Source organism: Geotrypetes seraphini, chromosome 1 (assembly GCF_902459505.1).
Source record: "Geotrypetes seraphini chromosome 1, aGeoSer1.1, whole genome shotgun sequence".
NCBI lineage: Eukaryota > Metazoa > Chordata > Amphibia > Gymnophiona > Dermophiidae > Geotrypetes > Geotrypetes seraphini.
The window spans coordinates 87981466-88005112 of record NC_047084.1 but is presented as its reverse complement, the minus strand read 5'-3'; the positions used below and the strand labels follow the sequence as shown (position 1 = coordinate 88005112).

Below are 23647 nucleotides of genomic sequence, written 5' to 3'. Positions count from 1 at the left end.
GCAATGTGCGGCGGCGGCAAAAAGGGCGAACAGAATGCTAGGAATGATTAAGACGGGGATCACAATCAGATAGTAGAAGGTTATCATGCCACTGTACTGGGCCATGGTATGCCCTCACCTGGAATACTGCGTCCAGCACTGGTCGCTGTACATGAAGAAGGACATGGTACTACTCGAAAGGGTCCAGAGACGAACAACTAAAATGGTTAAGGGGCTGGAGGAGTTGCCGTACAGTGAGATTAGAGAAACTGGGCCTCTTCTCCCTTGAAAAGAGGAGACAAGAGGGGACATGATCGAAACATTCAAGATAATGAAGAGAATAGACTTAGTAGATAAAGACAGGTTGTTCACTCTCTCCAAGGTAGAGAGAACGAGAGGGCACTCTCTAAAGTTGAAAGGGGATAGATTCTGTACGAACATAAGGATGTTCATCTTCACCTAGAGAGTGGTGGAAAGCTGGAATATTCTTCCTGAGGCTGATATAGGGGAAAACACCCTCCAGGGATTCAAGACAAAGTTAGACAAGTTCCTGCTAAACTGGAACGTATGCAGGTAGGGCTAATCTCAGTTTGGGCACTGGTCGTTGACCTAGGGAGCCACCGCTTGAGCGAACTGCTAGGCACGATGGACCGCTGGTCTGATCCAGCAGCAGCAATTCTTATGTTCTTATGATAGGCGGTATTTAAAATCCTAATAAACTTGAAACTTGCTAAATCCAAAAGAGCAAATAATCCCTCCCAGATGACTAATACAGAGCGTGACGGAAGATTTAATCCTTTTCTAGCCTCCCTCTCTGAAAGAGAGGTATTGGTTACAGAATAATGAGAAGGGAAGGTTGATATTGGTGGGATACTACAGAAATAGTGCTGTTTCTATATTTTTTAAAGTTTAAATATTTCTAAATGGCTGTTTTTAATGCATTGTATTGTACTTTGATGCAGTAAGCCACTCTGGGTCCCTCTAGGAGAAATGCAGGATATAAGCTGAATGAAAATGGAAATATTTGGTTCAGAGCAGCAGTGTAGCCATGGATGGGCCTGGATAAGCAAGGGCGCATCTAGTTTATACCCACACTACCCAACCCCTAGGACCACCCAAAATTGAGGTTTGGCTGTGCTACTGGTTCAGAGATAGGACTGGTACACTTACTTCCCTCCTGTTAGATCTTACTCCTTTCTTCATTTGTTCCTTAAGGTTTCATATTTTCTCTTATTCCATCTTTCCTCTGCTCTGTAACATTCTTCTGTTCAGCTACCTTCTATATATTCAAAATCAGTAAATGCATAAAGAGCAATCCCAACATGGTACACTTTATTGCCATACAGAGACCAGCAAAATATTTACTATAAAGCTTTTGTGCTTTCTCTGCTGCCACTTAATGGTTGTTGGAGTTATTGCAGGGTCATGAAAAGAATCTCCCTGATAGAATACAATAAATCTATATGCCCTAATTAGCTCTTTGCAAAAAGATACTGTTAACATCTCAGGAGGAGGCTATGGAAACCCCAGGATCTCAAAGTCTGATTACCTTCTTAAAATTTCCACAACCACTTGTAAAAGCTTCCTTAATCTCCCTGACATTTCCTGATCAAATTCAAGTAAAGCTGAATTTCTCCCTAATGTTCCAGATATGTGAGAGCTAGTGGCATGAATTCTGTCTAAATGGCCCCTATAGTGCAGTGATACCCCAAGGAAGAAGGGCACCTGCTTTCTAGAACTTCCTTTATTTGTAGCGGCATTTAATGTTCAACTATGTTGTTTGTCCCAACTTACCAAATTATTTAATAGTATTAAAAAAGTCTATACTTTAAATGACTCTATGCCAAAACCATGGATGAGCATGGATAAACATTGTTTATTGCTGTATTTTTCGCTCCATAAGATGCACTTTTTTTCCCCTAAAAGTGGGTGGAAATAAGGGTGCATTTTATGGAGCGAATATACCCAGCCGCAAAGAGAATTACACCCTCCCAGGACCCTGCCCCCATGCACCGTGGCTCTGCCGGTGTCTGGTTGAATGAGTGAGGGGTGAGAAGGCCAAGATGGTGGACAGGATGGTGGCGATGAGCCCTTGCCGCTGACCTTGCCTTCCGTCTACAATGAGTTAGGAGAGCACGGGAACCGCCGCAACCACAGGCCTCTAGCAATAACTTCCGGGGTAGTGGACCGGGACTGCTGCTATCCCGCTGCTCAGGGAGAAGGCGGAGCCCAAGGACGAAGAGCCGCCGGCACCTGCAGCTGCAACCACAGGCCTCTACCCATAACTTCCGGGGCAGCGGACCAGGACCGCCACTGTCCCACTGCTCAGGGAGGAGGCGGAGCCTGAGGACGAAGAGCTGCAGGCACCTGCAGCCGATAGAGCCCCCAACCAAAGCAGCACACCAACACCAGAGCCCCCAAAAGCCAACTCAGACTCCGTCTGCAGCATGTTTTTTAAAGTGGATCATTGTCATTTTTCCCTAGGTAAGGCAACATTTGCTTTAACTTAATTTTCAGTATTTTTAGTTTTTAGATTCAGTTCTCAGATGGTCTTTGTATTGCCCTGGTTTGTCATTTCTTGCTATATTTTTCGCGGCTATAAATCTGGTTTATTCGTCTGTTGTCTGTTTTTTATCAGGTTTCACATCTTGTGATCATAAATTGCTTTTGGACTTCAAGGTTTGTTTTTTTTTCCACAAATGCCATCAACCTACAACTTTATGCACTCATTAAGTTTTCACGGACACATTCATATGCTAAAATATTCCTGCGAGCTTTGCTGCATTGGGATGTACTAAATTATGACAAAACTACAGACATAGAAGAGAGCAGTCCTGGTATGTCATCAAGTAGGTCATTATGGTGGTCACTGTTTGCTTTAAGATCCAGTAATTTAGTTCATCCAGCACAGTTAAGCTCACCAAGATTTCAGTGTGGCTATGTACTATTACATCTGTTTAATCGGATGAGACCTCAAGAAGATTCTTTAGAAGAAAGTACCGTATTTTCGCGGATATAACGCGCGCGTTATACGCGATTTTACCTACCGCGCATACCCCTCGCGCGTTATATGCCTGAGCGCGGTATAGAAAAGTTTTTAAACATAGTTCCCACCCCGCCCGACGCCCGATTCACCCCCCCCAGCAGGACCGCTCGCACCCCCACCCCGAACGACCGCTCGCACGCGCTCCCACCCGCACCCGCATCCACGATCGGAGCAAGAGGGAGCCCAAGCCCTCTTGCTCGGCCGACTCCCCGACGTCCGATACATCCCCCCCCCCCCGAAGGACCGCCGACTTCCCGACAATATCGGGCCAGGAGGGAGCCCAAACCCTCCTGGCCACGGCAACCCCCTACCCCCACCCCGCACTACATTACGGGCAGGAGGGATCCCAGGCCCTCCTGCCCTCGACGCAAACCCCCCTCCCTCCAACGACCGCCCCCCCCAAGAACCTCCGACCGCCCCCCCAGCCGACCCGCGACCCCCCTGGCCGACCCCCACGACCCCCCCACCCCCCTTCCCCGTACCTTTGGAAGTTGGCCGGACAGACGGGAGCCAAACCCGCCTGTCCGGCAGGCAGCCAACGAAGGAATGAGGCCGGATTGGCCCATCCGTCCTAAAGCTCCGCCTACTGGTGGGGCCTAAGGCGCGTGGGCCAATCAGAATAGGCCCTGGAGCCTTAGGTCCCACCTGGGGGCGCGGCCTGAGACACATGGTCGGGTTGGACCATGTGTCTCAGGCCGCGCCCCCAGGTGGGACCTAAGGCTCCAGGGCCTATTCTGATTGGCCCACGCGCCTTAGGCCCCACCAGTAGGCGGAGCTTTAGGACGGATGGGCCAATCCGGCCTCATTCCTTCGTTGGCTGCCTGCCGGACAGGCGGGTTTGGCTCCCGTCTGTCCGGCCAACTTCCAAAGGTACGGGGAAGGGGGGTGGGGGGGTCGTGGGGGTCGGCCAGGGGGGTCGCGGGTCGGCTGGGGGACGGGCGGAGGTTCTTGGGGGGGGGCGGTCGTTGGGGGGGGAGGGGGGTTTGCGTCGAGGGCAGGAGGGCCTGGGATCCCTCCTGCCCGTAATGTAGTGCGGGGTGGGGTTAGGGGGTCGCCGTGGCCAGGAGGGTTTGGGCTCCCTCCTGGCCCGATATTGTTGGGGAGTCGGCGGTCCTTTGGGGTGAGGGTGCGAGTGGTCCTGCCGGGGGGGGGGATGTATCGGACGTCGGGGGGGGGCATCAGGCTTTCAGGATGGGGACAGACCTTCAAGGGGGGACAGGACTTCAAGGGGGGACAGTGCACGGAAGTCAGGGGGGGTGAACGGAGAGTCGGGACAGCGCACGGAAAGTCAGGGCGGGCGAAAGGAGCGTCGGGCATCATGCGCGTTATATGCCTGAGCGCGGTATAGAAAAGTTTTGGTACATATCATCGTGATTTCTGCGCGCTATACCCCTGTGCGCGTTTTACACAGGTGCGCGTTATATCCGCGAAAATACGGTAGTTCTGGTGAGGTTATGATGAGGGTAACTTCAGTATAAAGAATATTATTCCTGTTGAGGATAATGCTCTCTGAATTTGAACTCTTGGAAGATTTATGGTAGTGAAAAAAAAAAAAAAAAATATATATATATATATATATATATAAAAAATATATATATATACATATACATACACACACACATATATCTATAAAAACTTTTAAAAATGTATGTTTTTTTATATTGTAAACTGAATTGCAAAAAATTGCACGATACAGAGCCTGGAAAGGAGTGGGGAGTTGGGTGTGGAGGTGGGTGCAGTTGGGTGTGAAGCTGGATGCAGAGCCTGGCATATATTAGTACACAATTTGGTTCAGAATAGTTTTTTTCTTGTTTTCCTCCTCTACATCTAGGGTGCATCTTATGGTCAGGTGCGTCTTATGGAGCAAAAAATACAGTACCTTTTGTTTTAAATATGATAAATTTGAGTTTGGAACAGGGTAGATAGAGTTCCTACAGTTTGGAAACATGCATTTATTTCAACCATTCCAAAGTCAGACAAATTGGACCCTTCAAATGTGGAGAATTATCGATCAATTTCAAATCTCTGTCTGACAAAGATAACAGAACAAATTGTTCTTAGACAGTTGGTTGATTTTGTGGAATAAAATAACATCCTCCATCTGAAACAATCAGGGTTTCATGCAAATCATAATACAGAAACAATTTTTGCAGATTTATAAATGATGTCTTAGAAACTTAAAGTTTTTATCCCCCATTTGTAGTATCTTTTGATTTGGCATCAGCATCTGATTTAGTCGATCATTACTTAAGCCTGGCAGAATTGGGAATTGAATCAACTGCAATGCAGTGGTTCAAATCATTTCTGGAAAACAGATCTTACTTAATTGTAATGGCCTTCGGCTGTTTGAATAATTTTAAACTATCTTCTGGAGTTCCTCAAGGAACTGCACTCTCTCCTATTCTATTTAATATACAGTGGTACCTTGAATTACGAGCATAATCCGTTCCAGGAGCATGCTCGTAATCCAAAATGCTCGTTTATCAAAGCGAATTTCCCCATAGGAAACAATGGAAACTCGCTTTGATAGATTCCCACCCTCCACCCCCCCCGAATCCAGCAGCGCTGCTCCCCCCCCACGAGAATCGGCATTGCTCCCCCCGAAGGCCCCCCCCCGCGAACCGGCACCCCCCCCCCCCCCGCGATTCAGCACCCCCCGCCGCCATCGGGCACTCTCCCGCCACCATTGGGCACCCCCCCCCGCCATCGGGCACCCCCCCCGCCGCGACCTGAGGTCCCCACAACCCACCCGAACCCTCTTCTTACTTTGATGTAGCCTCCACACCTGTACCAGCATATCCTGTGCTGTGCTGTGTCGGTGTCCGAAAATTTGCCTCCGGTGCTGGGCCTTGAGCATGTGCGCATGCTCAAGGCCTGAGAGTTCACGTTGGAGGCAGATTTTCGGGCACCGGCACAGCACAGCACAGCACAGGACATGCTGGTGCAGGTGCGGAGGCTACATCAAAGTAAGAAGAGGGTTCGGGTGGGTTGGGGGGACCTCAGGTCGCGGCGGGGGGGGTGCCCGATGGCGGCGGGGGGGTGCCCGATGGTAGCGGAGGGGTGCCGGATTGCGGGGGGGAGGGTGCCGGTTCGCAGGGGGGGGCGCTCACAAATTGAGGCGCACTCGGTTTACGAGGCACCAAGTTTGCAAATGTTTTGCTCGTCTTGCAAAACACTCGCAAACCAGTGCACTCGTAAACCGAGGTACCACTGTAATTCTGGCACCATTATTGCTATTGATAGAAGCTTTTTGCTATACAGACGACATTCTGTTGTTAGCTAAAATTGATCCTCTTTCTTTATCTTTACACAAGCTTTGCTCTTAACGAATCCAATCGAGAAACAATGTCAATAGGTACATAACAAAATAAGGTGGAACAGAACTATCCATCTACCTGAGTGCAAATAACATTAACACTTATGTGGTTTTCACAATCTCTGATTTCTGTTTTAGCAATAGAGAGTAATCTGTTTATTCTTCAGACCTAGTTGACTGACGAAAGACAAGTATCTGGAAATACATACCTGTCTGAAACAGTAAGCAGGCTAATAGAAATCTGACAGGGTAGGCCTTCAAGACTCATATGCCTTTCTACTAGAAAGAAGATTTATCAAGGTAAGAACCTAATCTTCCCTTCAAGTGCAAAAAGCATATGAGTCTTGAACCAGTGGGATCATCTCTTGAACAAAGAAATGATGTGAGAGATGAAAAGTATTTGTCATTTTGAGATGATGGAGAAGAATTATTAATAACCAGCAATGCCAAAACTTTGGCCTTTTTCCTCGAACCCGTGGCATGAACTTGGGTAGCCAGACTTCCTTCAAGGCTGAAACAACCTTTGGTAGAAAGGAAGAACCATACGCATTGATACTCCAGCCTCCTTAAATCTGAGGAAAGGCTCTCTGCACAACAGAGCCTGCAGCTCCAAGATCCTTCTCGTTGAGACGATAGCTACTAGGAAAACTGTCTCAACCGTAATATTTATCAGTGACACCTCTTGTAAAGGCTCATATGGGCATGCATAACAATGTTAAGATTCCACAGCCCAGATATACAGGAGATGGAACCAGAAAAAAAATTTACATGATGCCTTCTACACAACTCGTAATTAGTAGTGATGCCCGATTCAGAGGAAAATTTTTTCAATTCAATTTGATTCAGCCTATTAAATCAATTTTTCGATTCAATTTGTAGGGGTGATTCCTGCTTTACCTATTGGTACACTGTAGGCCTAAAACTTAGGCCAAGAACCATCTTTGCTGTCCTGAAGCATTCTGGATGTATTTACAAGATCTGTGTGTGTACAGTCAAGGACATTTACCATCTCTGGATGACCGTTGCCATGTGAATATGGAGAGCTACTTTCTCATCATGGTTATGAACTGTGCCTTATGTTGTTATCTCTTTTGGCATGTTTCTTGGTGGGCCGCAGGCCCTTTTCATACTCTATGTTTCTATGTCTCACTGTCTACTGAGGACCCTTCACAAGAACACCATTCATTATTCCTCTGCATGACCAAAAAGCCTACTGGTCTGGATAGGATTGGTCATCTGTGGGTCGCCTGACACTCACTACAACTCAGTGTGCTATCTGGAGATAGACAATTTGGGGTTCTGAAGTAGCTCAGACCTATATTTGCAAGTTCCTTAATACTGTACAGATTTACAATAATAACTAATAAAAAACATTTCTCTTGTGTGACCTTGCTCTCGGCTGAGAGTTAAAAGAAGCGGAACTGTTTTATTGGATATTACTGAACTTTCTCTGGTTTGTATCACACAAGGACTGGCATCATTAGCTTTGGCTGTACCGGAGGAAAACAACCTTGTGCTGATAAAACAAAGAATCTCTAACTGCAGGACTTCACCAGGCTCGCTGCACGCTTGTAGCCTGAACAAGATTATTCCTTCGTCTGGATCCACGGACTGTGGCTACATCCAAGAGTGAGGCATTATTTCCTTAAGCCTTGAGGGTCAAATGCTGTGGCTCAAAGGGTTTGTTATAAGATGCTATCAGTAGTTCAGAGTTTGTATGGCTATGTGCCAGCGAACTATCAGAATTTCTGAGAGGTATATCAGCCGGGGAGGGCATTGAGGTCAGAAGGTACTATGAGACAGATCTCTATGAAGGAAAATGTTGTCTGACATGTTAAATTTAGAACAGCAATTTTGTCCGTGGCAGGAGTGAAATTGTGGAACCATCTTCCCGGCATCCTGAGGACCAGTTCTGACCGGTTAAAGTTCAGAAAAATGTTAAAGACCAAACTGTATGTTGAGGCCTATTTCTGATTTTGGGCTGCAAGAGAAAATAAAGGCGAAAGAGTTGGCGTTCATGAAATATAAAAAAACCCAAGAAGAGGAGAGCAGAAAGGACTACAGGGTGAAACTGAAAGAAGCCAAGAGAGAGATACGTTTGGCGAAGGCACAGGCGGAAGAACAAATGGCTAAAAATGTAAAAAAGGGAGATAAAAATTTTTTCAGATATATTAGTGAAAGGAGGAAGATAAAAAATGGAATTGCTAGGCTAAAAGATGCTGGGAACAAATATGTGGAGAGTGATGAGGAGAAAGCAAATGTGCTAAACAAATACTTCTGTTCTGTGTTCACAGAAGAAAATCCTGGAGAAGGACCGAGATTGTCTGGCAAAGTTACACGAGAAAATGGAGTAGATTCTGCGCCGTTCACGGAGGAGGGTGTTTATGAGCAACTTGAAAAACTGAAGGTGGACAAAGCGATGGGACCAGACGGGATCCATCCCAGGATACTAAGGGAGCTCAGAGAGGTTCTGGCGAGTCCTATTAAAGACTTGTTCAACAAATCTCTGGAGACGGGAGTGATTCCTGGGGATTGGAGGAGAGCGGATGTGGTCCCTATTCATAAAAGTGGTCACAGGGATGAAGCAGGAAACTACAGGCCGGTGAGCCTCACTTCAGTTGTTGGAAAAATAATGGAAGTGTTGCTGAAAGAAGGATAGTGTATTTCCTTGAATCTAATGGGTTACAGGATCCGAGGCAACATGGCTTTACAAAAGGTAAATCGTGCCAAACGAACCTGATTGAATTTTTTGATTGGGTGACCAGAGAGCTGGATCGAGGACATATGCTAGATGTAATTTACTTGGATTTCAGCAAAGCCTTTGATACAGTTCCTCATAGGAGGCTGTTGAACAAACTTGAAGGGCTGAAGTTAGGACCCAAAGTGGTGAACTGGGTCAGAAACTGGCTGTCGGACAGACGCCAGAGGGTGGTGGTTAATGGAAGGCGCTCGAAGGAAGGAAAGGTGACTAGTGGAGTCCCTCAGGGTTCGGTGCTGGGGCCAATCCTGTTCAATATGTATGTAAGTGACATTGCTGAAGGGTTAGAAGGAAAAGTGTGCCTTTTTGCAGATGATACCAAGATTTGTAACAGAGTAGACACCGAAGAGGGAGTGGAAAATATGAAAAAGAATCTGCAAAAGTTAGAGGAATGGTCTAATGCCTGGCAACTAAAATTCAATGCAAAGAAATGCAGAGTAATGCATTTGGGGATTAATAATAGGAAGGAACCGTATATGCTGGGAGGAGAGAAGCTGATATGCACGGACGGGGAGAGGGACCTTGGGGTGATAGTGTCCGAAGATCTAAAGGCGAAAAAAACAGTGTGACAAGGCAGTGGCTGCTGCCAGAAGGATTCTGGGCTGTATAAAGAGAGGCGTAGTCAGTAGAAGGAAGAAGGTGTTGATGCCCCTGTACAGGTCATTGGTGAGGCCCCACTTGGAGTATTGTGTTCAGTTTTGGAGACCGTATCTGGCGAAAGACGTAAGAAGACTTGAGGCGGTCCAGAGGAGGGCGACGAAAATGATAGGAGGCTTGCGCCAGAAGACGTATGAGGAGAGACTGGAAGCCCTGAATATGTATACCCTAGAGGAAAGGAGAGACAGGGGAGATATGATTCAGACGTTCAAATACTTAAAGGGTATTAACGTAGAACAAAATCTTTTCCAGAGAAAAGAAAATGGTAAAACCAGAGGACATAATTTGAGGTTGAGGGGTGGTAGATTCAGGGGCAATGTTAGGAAATTCTACTTTACGGAGAGGGTGGTGGATGCCTGGAATGCGCTCCCGAGAGAGGTGGTGGAGAGTAAAACTGTGACTGAGTTCAAAGAAGCGTGGGATGAACACAGAAGATTTAGAATCAGAAAATAATATTAAAGATTGAACTAGGCAAGTTACTGGGCAGACTTGTACGGTCTGCGTCTGTGTATGGCCATTTGGAGGAGGATGGGCAGGGGAGGGCTTCAATGGCTGGGAGGTTGTAGATGGGCTGGAGTAAGTCTTAACAGAGATTTAGGCAGTTGGAACCCAAGCACAGTACCGGGTAAAGCTTTGGATTCTCGCCCAGAAATAGCTAAGAAGAAGAAAAAAAAAAATTTAAATTGAATCAGGTTGGGCAGACTGGATGGACCATTCGGGTCTTTATCTGCCGTCATCTACTATGTTACTATGTTACTATGATTTAATGTAGCATAATTGCTAATGTATTGCTTTCCCCAGTTTTTGAAGGATACTGCTAATATGTGATTGTGCTAACATAAGAATTGCCGCTGCTGGGTCAAACCAGTGGTCCATCGTGCCCAGCAGTCCGCTTACACGGCGGCCCTTGGGTCAAAGACCAGTGCCCTAACTGAGTCTAGCCTTACCTGTGTACGTTCTGGGTCAGCAGGAACTTGTCTAACTTCGCCTTGAATCCCTGGAGGGTGTTTCCCCCTATAACAGCCTCCGGAAGAGCATTCCGGTTTTCTACCACTCTCTGGGTGAAGAAGAACTTCCATATGTTTGTACGGAATATATCCCCTTTTAAATTTATTAATAATAATAATAATAACTTTATTTTTTCTATACCGCCATAATCTTGCGACTTCTAGGCGGTTCACAGTGAAGAGAGCTGTGCAATCAGCGAATTCCAGAGTACAAATTGGGAAGATGTCACTGAGCAGTCAGTGATTACAGAGTACAAATTAGTAAGAAATATAATATTAACATGTTACAGTGAAGGGGGCTGGATAGCAAGCGAATTTCAGAATACAAATGGTGAAAAAGTCACCGAACAGTCAGTGAATACAGAATACAATTAGTGAGAATACGCAGTATCAACATGTTGAGTAATAGTTTTTAAAAAGGGGGGGGAGTTATTTGACTAGGAAATAAATCTATTGAACAGAGCGGCCCTCTCGTTCTCTCTACCTTGGAGAGGGTGAACAACCTGTCTTTATTTACTAAGTCTATTCCCTTCAGTATCTTGAATGTTTCGATCATGTCCCCTCTCAGTCTCCTCTTTTCAAGGGAGAAGAGGCCCAGTTTCTCCAATCTCTCACTGTACGGCAACTCCTCCATCCCCCTTAACCATTTTAGTCGCTCTTCTCTGGACCCTTTCGAATAGTACTGTGTCCTTCTTAACGTACAGCGACCAGTGCTGGATGCAGTATTCCAGGTGAGGGCGTACCATGGCCCGATACAATGGCATGATAACCTTCTCCGATCTGTTCGTGATCCCCTTAATCATTCCTAGCATTCTGTTCGCCCTTTTCGCCGCCACCACACATTGCAAGGACGGCTTCATTCACTTGTCGCCTAATATTCCCAAGTCTCTTTCCTGGGGGGTCTCTCCATGTACTGCACCGAACATCCTGTATTCGTGTGTAAGATTTTTATTACCGACATGCATCACCTTACACTTATCCATGTTAAACCTCATTTGCCATGTCGTGGCCCATTTCTCGAGCATGTTTATGTCCCGTTGCAGGTCTTCGCAATCCTCCTGCATCTTCACTACTCTAAATAACTTCGTATCGTCTGCAAATTTAATCACCTCACTCTTCGTACCAATTTCCAGGTCATTTATAAATATGTTGAAGAGCACAGGTCCAAGCACCGAACCCTGCGGCACTCCACTCGTGATGCTTTTCCAGTCCGAATATTGTCCATTTACTTCCACTCTCTGTTTCCTAGCCACCAGCCAGTTTTTATTCAACGTGACTATTTCACCCTCGATTCCATGGCTCACAATATTTCGAAGTAGTCGTTCATGCGGAAATTTATTGAATGCCTTCTGAAAATTCAGATATACGATGTCGACCGGGTCACCCTTGTCTATATGCCTTACTCCCTCGAAGAAGTGCAGCAAATTCATCAAGCAAGATCTTCCTTTCCTGAAGCCATGCTGGCTGGTCCTCATCAGATTGTGTTCGTCAAGGTGATCAATGATGCGGCCCTTTATCAGTGCCTTTTCCATCTTTCCTGGTACCCCGAGGTCAGACTCACCAGTCTGTAGGTTCCCAGATTTCCCCTCAAACCTTTCTTGAAGATCGGCATAACATTCGCCACTTTCCAGTCTTTTGGAATCCTTCCTGATTTGATCGACAGATTGGCTATTAGTTGAAGCAGTTCAGCTATAGCCCCTTTCAGTTCCTTGATTACCCTCAGATGGATGCCATCTGGTCCCAGGAATTTATCATTTTTTTAGCCTTTCACTCTGCCTGCATACCTCTTCTAGACTGACCATAAACCATGTCAGTTTCCCGTCTTCGTTTCCTGCGTATAGTCTGTCGGCTTCCGGTATGTTGTGTATATCCTCTTCGGTAAATTCAGATGTAAAAAATGTGTTCAGTTTGTCGGCGATGGCTTTGTCCTCCTTTAGCACTCCCTTTATTCCATGGTCATCCAACGGCCCCACCGCTTCCTTTGCGGGTTGTTTCCCCTTAATATATCAAAAGAACGGCTTGAAGTTTTTTGCCTCCTTGGCTATCTTTTCCTCGTAGTCTCTTTTGGCCCCTCTTACCGCCTTATGGCACCTGCTTTGATGTTGTTTGTGCTTTTTCCAGTTTTCGTCCATTTTTGACCTTTTCCACTCCTTAAACAAAGTCTTCTTGTCTCTGATCACTTCCTTCACCGCTACAGTGAGCCACGCCGGTTCCTTGTTCTTCCTCTTGGATCCCTTGTTGATATGCGGTATATATAGATTTTGCGCCTCGCTGTGTCCTTAAAAAGGGACCAAGCTTGCTCTAACGTTTTTACAGTGCTTATCCTCTTCTTAATCTTCTTCCCCACCATGAGTCTCATCCCTTCGTAATTCCCTTTTCGGAAGTTCAGTGCCATGGCCGTCGTTCTGGAGTCTCGCGAGAACTGACGCAGGCATTGAGGAAGTAGCGTGGCACCGACTGGATGCTGAAAAGAATGCTCCTTCCTTGCACCGCTGGCTGCAACAAGGCAGGAGGCAGCTGGTAGCCGTCCAGGAGGAAGCTGCAAGTATAGGGGAAATCTGCAGCTGATCTTCCAATGGGGTGGCTTATCTATGATGTCTTTAGATAGGTCACCCCATATAAGGAAGCCTCACCTAGTGCAGGGGATTGTAAAACCCATGTATAGGCCGCAGACAATACATGGGGAAATACAGTAATACTAAGAATAGGGTATTCTGTTGTACTGGTCCTGATCTTTGGAATACAGTACTCCCCCGAAATTTGTGGGGATTCCGTTCCAGGCACACCCGTGAATTTCAAAAAACCGCGAATGCGGTTCTGAGTATGTCAAGAGGCAGGAGAGGGAAGCAGGGGCACCGGCGGGTGCACTAAATCATACCCGTATGCTCCGACCGCCTCTTCCTGTTACTAAAGTCAGGCTACACCAATCAGGAGCTGCTCTGACACGCAGCTCCTGATTGGTGTAGCCTGACTTTAGTATAGGAAGAGGAGGTCGGAGCATTCCGCGAATTACTGAGTCCACGAATTCACAGGGGAACACTGTACTCTACCAGTTGACTTAGAGTATTCCAGGTACTTGGGCTTTTTTTGTAAAGCTCTGAAAACCTGGGGGGGGGGGTTTAAAGTTAAGTTATGGTTAAGAATTGTGATTAAATTGTTGTTAGCTGCTGATCTATGTTGTTAGTTACATTTTTAAATTATAACGCTATCATTGTAAATTGTTTTATGTATTATGATATTTTTATTGTTATTGTAAATTGCTTTAATGCTCTATTCTAATAAGCAGTATATAAAAATCATCATCGGAAATGCTTTTCATGTTTCACTTATATACATTTTGATATTGTCATTTTTGCTCTTATATGGCCTAAAGAAGGATCTGCCTTCAAATGTTTGTCAAAAACATGTTAGTCCAATAAAATATTTTTCTCTCCTTTGTTTTATTTATATTTTTTACCTTTAAAGAGGACAAACAGGGTAACCACACTACTCTAACCACTTGGGAAAATGCCACATTAAAAGGCAACTGAAGGACTGTGATAGAGATAAACTGGAAAAAAAAGCAAGCACTGCATGCAGAAATTTTCTCTTTAGTGGTCATGTAGGTGTGGATAATATTGTTCCTCGCTCCCTGCAGTCTTAAAGTCACAAGTTAATATGGTACATCTCTCTGAAGGGGAATGGTGTCCCTTAACTAATGCTTAATCCTAACCATCGCTCAGTTATACCAAGGCCCTTTAGGGTAGGGTGTTTATAGGGATTACTGCTCTTTTACGCTGATTGAAACAGCTTTGCCCAGATCACATAATAATCTTTGCGTGCATGGTCCTGCAAAGCATTATCTCTTAATTAATGCCTTTCTTTAAGAAAAGAAAAAAAAAAAGAAATCTCTTTCCTACCTCCGATCATTTCTCCTTCTACGAAATAATTTTTTGGTGTGTGCGATTTCAACTTCGTTCGGAGCTGGATGACAATTCTGGTTATAAACAAAACACAACAGAGAAGTGAGTGATCCTGGGATCCTGCTGTTAATGGCCAGCAGAAGAGAAAACAAGCAAAGTGGCACTGTAAAAAAAAAACCTGTGATTCAGCCCTTTCCACCCCCACCCCTCCAGGAATTATTTACCATTTTGGAAAAGTGGGAAAGTCCGATGCCCTCCCTCAAATATATCTCCACCCCAAATCTGTTGCAACCAGATCTAATTGTTACAAAGTGATAAGTGGTGGTCCGCTTTAACCACTTCCGGGGTATAAAAATTGGGTAGATGAGCCCCCTTGTAGTTTTCTATTATGAAACCTACCTGCACATAAGGAACTTTAAAATAAATCTTATAGGCGTGAAACAGGATAAAGCTATGCCCATTACATACATGAATTATCACTGTCAATACACATAAATCACTTGCTTTCTATGTCCCCTCCCTATCCTTATTCACCCATACCCAAAACATACAAGTCTTAGCTCTTTCCTCTCCCCCCCTTAACACTCACACTCTTGCTCTGTCCCAATTATTGATCACCAATGCCTCACATACAATCTCTTACTGTCTCTTTCAGGTGCCTCCACCTTCACTCCCCCTTTACCAGGGCTATGGAGTCGGAGTCAGTAGAAATGTAATGACTCCAATTTCATAATAAAAATTTATAACAGTGTGTTGCGTATTTTCATCCGACAGCATTTTTTTTTGTTCAGGTTCTTTATTCACACTTCAAATACATATATCTTATGGTTTATTAGTCATAATTTTTTTACATAAAGAAATATCCTGTTTCTGTAATTAATCAAATTTTTCTTAGATTTACTATACTTAGTAGGAGAGTAGTCGACGGTTTGTTATACTGTCTCTACAGCCCTATCCTTTGCCAGGTACTTAGTGAAGCAAAGTAATACAAAACTCGCAACATTAGGTTCTTGATAATCTTCTTTCCAGTATAAGGGTTTCTTCCCTTCACCCGCAATGTTTGCAGAAAGCATCATCTACATTTGTGTCGTTGGTCAGTGCCTCAGTTCATACCAAAGTAATGAGAAACAACAAGGAGGGCATTTGGAACTCCCCGACCAATCAAGTCTTTTCTGCTCGGCAACAAGAACAATTAACCCATCAGGGGCAGGATTGTGGCAGAGGGAAAGTGCTGCTGAGGACAACGGCAGCCTGCAAGGATCACTACAGTACCGACAATCCTCTCTGCAGGCTGCAGTAATTATCTGAAGAGCGGGAGGACAGGGGGGAAGCCAGAGGACGCTGCAAAGAGCAGGCAGCACTAGTACAGACAGTGGGCCGCAAAATAGTACCTGGCGGGCCACATGTGGCTCCCGGACCACAAGTTTGAAACTACTGTATTAGAGAGAGGAAGAGATAATAGTTACTGCAGATGGGCAGACTGAATGGGCCATTTGATCTTCATCTGCCCATCATGTTTCTATATGTTATAAAGGATTCATGTTTATTTTTTGTTAAATGTTGTAATATGAGAATAACAGACTTGTTTCTTTGGGAGAGTCCTTGTACCCCTCCCTGTTATGTTCTTCTCTAGGGCTGACCATCTACTTTGATACAAACTGAGGAATTCAGGGCAGCTCAGAGTGATGGGAGCAGAAAAATGTAAAATGAGGCTCGCTACACCAGATCTCTTGATGAGAGATACACAACCCACATGTTCAAGAATGATGTGCTTATTTACTAGAAAAAAAGTTATCAAGGTAAGTATCTAGTCAGTTTCAAATTCAGTTGACCACCTCCAGGCCTAGGTTGCTCAGTTTGCCAATGATTTTTTGTAGAGAACACTGAAAGGCCTTAATGAAACCAAAGCACTCTGCATCCAGCAGGATGCCTTGACTTAACTTCTAAACAAAGCTGGAAGTTTATGATTGTAGAAGTTGTTGAATTGGATTCCAGTCATTGAATAGCCAGTCACGTTGAAGCTATTGACTTAATTTCTAGCATCCAGTCAAAGCAAATGGTCAGATTTATTTGACAAGACCTCCCCCAAGAGAATCCATGGTACCTTGGATCCTGTAATTTAACAGATTCACAATAACTCCACTTTCCTTTCCTTTATTGGCGATTCCATTAATTTTCCCACCACTTAGGTCAGGCTGATTGCCTGCAGGTTTACCCGCTTCCTCCTTTATTCCACTTTTGTGGAGAGGGACTATGCTGGCCTGTCTCCAGTCTTCTGGAACCAATCCTGTCTTTAAAAGAAGATTGAAAAGTATTGCCAGCAGTGTTCCCTCTAAGCGGGCGGGTGTTGTGAGCAAACTTTTTTCACCGTGAGCCAAAAATATCGGGCGCCAGCAAGTTATGAGCCAACTCGCCCGATTCTCCTCTCGCCGCCCTGCCATCTGCCGTACGCCTCTTCCGATCGTGCGCTGTGACGAGAAACGTGTGCGCTGCGATGTAATATTTTGTGCGCCAGCGCACGCCAGCGCAGCTTAGCGGGAACACTGGTTCAAATGGTTTTATTTATTTCCCCAAATTTATTTTTGTTATACGCATTGAAAATATTTGATATTGCGTTTAAATCAAAATCTCAATAAACTTGAAACGAGTGCCCGTGAGATTGTGGGAGGGTTAAATACTCAAAACTTAGAAGTTTTTGCTACGCCAGCTTTCTGGTATCTTTACATACAGTGGCGTACCTAGCATATGTAACATCCGGGGCCCATCATTTTTTGGCACCCCCCCCCATCTGTAAGAAAAACATGATTTTTAGTAACAAACCACACGTCACACATGAGTACCTAGGAAAAGGCAGCATCTTACATATTGCAGTGAGCAGTACATCAATACACCCATTGTAAAACTAAACAAGCCAGACCAGCACAGATCAATCCTACACCGTCAATCCTAACAGAAAACCATGTCTTTCGAACACACAGAACACAGAAAACACCTTCGCCTAGTAAGGAATATGTAATCACAAACTAACCCCTCCCTCTTTTACAAAACTGTAGTGTGGATTTTAGCTACGGAGGTAACAGCTCTGATGCTCATAAAATTCTGAGCATCAGAGCTGCTACCACCAAGGCTGGTGCTAAAAACGCTTCACAGTTTTGTAAAAGGGGGGATAAAATAAAAATACATAGACAAAGGTTAAATTGAACCAACAAGAAGCTGGACTCTGCATACAATGCTTCACAGAAACAGTGACACATGTCTCCTAAAGCAATAAATAAATAGAAATTTTTTTCTACCTTTGTCTTCTGTGGTTTCTCCTTTCCTCATCTTCTTGTAACTCTCTTCCTTCCATTCACTGTCTGCCGTCTCTCTTCCCCTATATGGCATCTTCTCTCCTTCTATGCCCCTTCCAGAAACTGTATGCCTCCCCCTTCCATCTCTCCTTTCACCCCATTGGTCTGGCATCTCTCTCCTCGCCTTCCCTCTCCCACACCTCTCCTCATAGTCTGGTATCTCCCCTTCCCTGATTCTCTGGCATCTCTCTCCTTTCCTTTTCTTCCATCTTTCGTTCCCCCTCCATGCTCTCACATCTCCCCCTTCCTTTTCCCTTAGACTGGCATACCTTCCTCCTATGCTCCAAGCCCTGGCATCTCCTTTAATTCCCTCCCTCATCTTCCTTCTCCCTCCAGCTGGGTACCGCAACACTCTTCCCTGCAGCTCTGCACTTCCCCACAATTGCCATGCTTCGGTTCCTCTTCTTCCTTCCTTCCTCCCCCCCCCCCCCGCGGGACCCTGCGGCACCATCAACTCTTACTCCCTCTAATGTCGGCCCTGCAGCTCCAGACTTCCTCGCACCTTCTCCCCTCCCCCTTTGGATCGCTATTATTTTAAATGTTATAGCCGCGGAGCTGTATCCATCAGTGGAGATGTCTAACCTCGGCCTGCCCCGGAACTCTTACTGCAGCAGCCGCCCGTCTAGGCAGGAACAGGAAGTCACTGTTGCAGTAAGAGTTCCGGGGCAGGCCGAGGTTAGACATCTCCACTGATGGATACAGCTCCGCGGCTATAACATTTAAAATAATAGCGATCCAAAGGGGGAGGGGAGAAGGTGCGAGGAAGTCTGGAGCTGCAGGGCCGACATTAGAGGGAGTAAGAGTTGATGGTGCCGCAGGGTCCCGCGGGGGGGGGGGGGGGAGGAAGGAAGGAAGGAAGAAGAGGAACCGAAGCATGGCAATTGTGGGGAAGTGCAATCCCCCCAATGCGTCCCCTTACCTTACCTCCCCTTACCTTTGCGACGCGTGTGTGCGCTGTGAAGAGAAACTTTGCGCTGCGATGTAATATTTTGTGCGCGCGCGCAGGCCAGCACACCTTAGCGGGAACACTGATTGCCAGTAGTTCTGCCAGAATCCATGAACTAAATGCAGTTTTTTTTTCAGTGGAGGAAAAAAAAAAGAGCACTGCAGCCATACAATACCGCATATGGAAACCCACATTCAAACTTATAGCAAAGTTAGCTTATAATACACATTGCAAAGATGTAAGTCTGATCAAGACTCACTCCAGGCCCAGGAGTGAATAAGAGTCTCAGATGGCAGCCCTCAGCATCTTTCCTCTCTACGCTCATAAGAATAACTTAAGTGCTGTGTTAGAATCTGAGACAAAATTGACACGAAAGATTTCACGGTAGGGATATACATGCGCTTGAAAGATTTAGGTGTCATTTTACAAAGGTGCGCTAAAGATTAGCACATGCTAAATGCTAACGTGCCCATAGAATATAAGAATAAGAATAAAACTTATTGTTTTATGTCACTGGCAAACGAAAGTTAGCAGGAACATCCCCACCCCACCCCCCAACTAAATTTCCTGATTTTTTTCATGAGCCTTCAATATTGCATGCCATTCACAAGGAAGGTGCATTCTTTCCCAAAAGCGCTCATATGCGCAAACCATCATGTATGTGTGCATTACCGAGAAAGACTGCGCGTTCACACTGCTCCCGTGACATCCTAATGAAAAAAAGTGAAAAATACAGACATTCCTGAAAACAACACGGGGGAATGGCGTAAAACAGGTTTTCTGTCTGTGCATCTCTATTTCACTAAAGAAATGTTCTAAGTGACAGGAAAAACATTCAGGGAACAAAAGTCCCAAGAGGGTGTCACAGAAGCAACAATATGAACCCCCCCCCCCAAAAAAAAAAAAAAGAGCAGGGTCTCCGGATGATCAGATCTGACAAATCATAGGCTCCTGGACTTCAGCTACCACGAGAGAAACTGCCTTGTAATTTACAAGTGGCCGCATGAAGCCATAAGGTCCCCTGCCATGTAATTCAGTTACTTGAAAGGAGTTGTAAAATTTAGCACACCCTAGGGCTCCACTGAAGAGGGTGCAGCACAACTTGAAATTTTTAAGTTTTAAAAAGTTCAAATTGGCACATGGGGATGCAGGGAAGAAGGGATTTAATGCAGGTACAAGTAGTGATGAGAGAGGACAAGGGCATGAATCAAAGCGGAAGGGGCGGAGTGAGGGAAAGAATGGAGTGAGTGCGCTTAAGGGAGGAAGTCTTGAGCGTGCGCTTGTGTACAAGAAAGAATCTTTCGGTGTGAAAGGACTGGGGGTGGGTGCATGCATGCAAGGGGCACTGCAGAGCTTTGCAACATCCCAGGGAGGGGGGCAGGGCTTCAACACAAACCTGTGGTCTGCTCATTATCTGACAGTGCCCCCCTCCTTCCAGCCCTGATTCAACTATTTTAAAAAGGTCCTTAAAAGTTTATAACCGACTTCATTCATTCTCGTTACGTGGGGGATTAACTTTTACCTCACTAAGGGCTAGATTCACAAAGCAAACCGATCGTGTACCAATTAGATTGCGACCCCGGCCCGATTCACTTACCTGTCTTCCAACCATCCTCCGATCCGCGCATGCAAATGAGGGCAATGGCATGCAAAGTAAGCAGGGACGCGATTCACTAAATAAAACCCTGCAACACCGACTGGGCTGGCCGATCAAAAAAAAGCAACTTCTAAGGACCAGTCGCTGAAGCCCTTTGCAACTGTCCTGCCTTCTGCAGCCCTGCTCTCTGCCCTCTCAGCCCCGTCAACCCCGATCTCCTGCTGCCCCGAACATGCCTGCCTGCCCTGAACACAGCTGCCTTCCAGCCCCAAACCCGAACACCCTGCTTACCCCAACTCTCCCACCCTTCCCCGCACTGCAAGCCCGTGGTTTTAACCCGCGGGCTTAAGCGGGTTAAAATCACGGGCTCACAAAAGTTCCTCGATCGCCTATTTTAAAAAATCTATGCCAGCCCTGTCCAACACTTTTCAGGTTCCCTGGCTGCGCTCAATGGTTTAAAAAGCAGATCCACCTTTATTAAAAAAATAGAAGGGAAAAAAAACCCCAACTCCGACGGCCCGGCAGTCCAGCGCATGCTCAGACCATCTACAGATGGTCTGCACATGCGCGGGGATTGCTATAGAGCGATCCGTGCCTGCAGATGGGGACGTTCCTCCGATCGCCCTCATCTGCATGTTGGAGTTTGCTGAATTCGTCGGACCTGCCTGGATCGGGCCCAGATCGGGCAGGTTAGTGAATCCTGGCCTAAATTAATGTACTCATCCCTCTCTAACAGCCTCATATAACCTTCAGCTGTGCTCCACCCAACCCTACACACCAGAATGGCCACTATCTTGACCTTGTCTTCTCCTCCAAATTGTGCACCTCAGCTCTTCCCCTTTCTGACCATCATCTCAGATTAACCTTCACAACTCATCACCTTCCCTCCACAGAAGCTCAAGTGTCGTAACACCTTTTACAGAAGCTCATACAAACCGCTCTGAATTGACATCCCAGTCATTAGTAGCGGTATAAAAGCTAACAATAAACCTTCCTGCCCCCCCCCCCCCTAAGACTCAGACAATCACTACCTATATGTTTAGGAACTGTCTCATCCTCCCTTCAACTACTATGTCATACAAGTCTGTCAATGAAGCCATCTTCTCCTAGAACACCATTTTCTCCTCTGCTCTAGATACCCTCACTTCTCCCATTTCACATCCTGTAAGGCGGGCCAAACCCCCAACATCCGCTACCTGCGCTCCTGGGCCCGATCTGCTGAACTTACCCCTCTTCTGCGAGATGCACATTGGCTACCCATAACACATCGTATAACGTATAAAACTTTACTGCTGGTCTTTAAAATCAAATTTTCACGCCTCCCACCCTTTCTTGACAGACTCATCATCCCCTATTGCTCTTCCCGGACCCTTCAATCGGCTGATCAGAATTTATTGACCATACCTTCTACTAAGGAATTCTACAACACTAGAAATACTAATTTTCCCATCATAGCTCCAACTTTATGGAATGCCATGCCACCTCAACTCCGCCACAAATACTCACTCGACAAATTCAAGACTAAACTAAAAACATTCTTATTCCAAGACGCATACCATAGCGTCTAAACATTTTCTTTTCCAACAGTACAGCAGTATATTACACGAACAGCTTTTAAGAAGCGTTCCCCTTTCCTTGTGTTTTATTCCGCCCCCTTTCCCCTAATTAATTTGTTTTAATGATGTAATTATTAACTTTCCTCTCTCTTTACCCTCAACTCATGTTCGTATTTGTAATTTGTCTATTTAATGTTCACATTTTCTCCTCCTACCCCCCTTCTAAAATTTATTTTAACATTATTTTTAGATTTGTAAACCGGCCAGGTGCACGTTGATGGTCGGTATATCAATATTTAATTAAATTTGAAACTTTAACTTCTTTGGCTTAAATCCTGCACACATGCTGACTTCATACACTTCAAATTCCTGCCGACATCCTTCCAGTCTGCCCCCTCACTTGCCAACTACACCCATATACCTGGTAAATAACTCTCCAAACTAGATTGTAAGCTCTTTCGAGCAGGAACCGTCTATTGCACAGTATTGTGTACTCTTTTCAGCTATATAGAAATGATCAGTAGTAGTAATAGGGCGGGGGAAGAGAAGGGACAAAATAATATTGCAGCTAATGACACAGGCGAGGACACAAGTCCCTCGCTGATAACTTAGCCACCAACAATCCCATTTGGGCTACCCAGAAGTGGTCATAGAAAAGTGCAGTACCCCACTTAGAATGAGTTGAAACTTAAGGATCTCAAACAAGGAGACAACAGGGCGGACAGAGGAATCCAAGATGGCGGACTAAAGGTTTGGCTGAGCGCTTCGGTCCAGACAGCTTGCCAATATTGCTTATTTCTACATTAAAATTTACCTGCGATGCCAAAGCGCAGAGGGCGCAGTGCCTCTGAAGCCTCGCGGCGCTTGGGTCCGGCCGCTTTCGGCAGTATGGACCAGCTGCTGCGTCGAATGCAGGACATCACGGGAGCATTGGGACGCCCGCTGGAGACGCATCTGAGTGAGGCGGAAGCGATCTCCTTGGGCCCGGAAACTACCCTGAGCCCCGACGCTCGAGTGCCTCTCCCTCCTCCCCCAGAGTGTAAGTTCCCCGCGGGTGGAGGAACCATCGGGAATCGATGTGGAACTCTCCCCCGAGGCTGGTGGCAACTTGCGGGGGAGCTTGGATTTGGACCCTCTGCATTTCCAGAGTGTCCCTTTTGAACCTGGGGATCTACCAGCACCAGCGTTCCCGCTAAGCTGCGCTGGGGTGCGCTGGCGCTCAAAATATTACCTCGCAGCGCACAAGTTTCTCATCACAGCGCACACAGTGTAGAGCACAGTTCTTCAACCGCCGGTCCGCAAACAAAATCTTGCCGGTCCGCGAAGGATTCGGTCCCCGCCGCAACGAAAGGCCGGCGTCAGCTGACTTGCAACTTCCTGTTGCAGTCGCTGTGCCGGGACTCCTGCCTTCGCCGGGACTCCTGCCTTCCACCGCGTTTGCCTCCTGCCTTGTCTCCGCACCTCCAGACCAGCAGCGGCAGCTGTGTATGCTTTTAACTTCGGCACAGAGCTGCCCCTAATCAATAGTTTAGC

General features: G+C 46.0%; 1 protein-coding gene across 2 annotated transcripts in view; it reads right to left on the bottom strand.

The window, feature by feature from the left end:
• Positions 1 to 23647, bottom strand: part of CTIF (cap binding complex dependent translation initiation factor) — a 463145-nt gene that overhangs the window by 287732 nt on the left and 151766 nt on the right. For both annotated transcript variants that reach the window (XM_033934740.1, XM_033934750.1), the window contains exon 7: positions 14663 to 14739. In XM_033934740.1, the coding sequence (XP_033790631.1) occupies positions 14663 to 14739 (77 nt within the window). The remainder of the gene's footprint in view (positions 1 to 14662; positions 14740 to 23647) is intronic.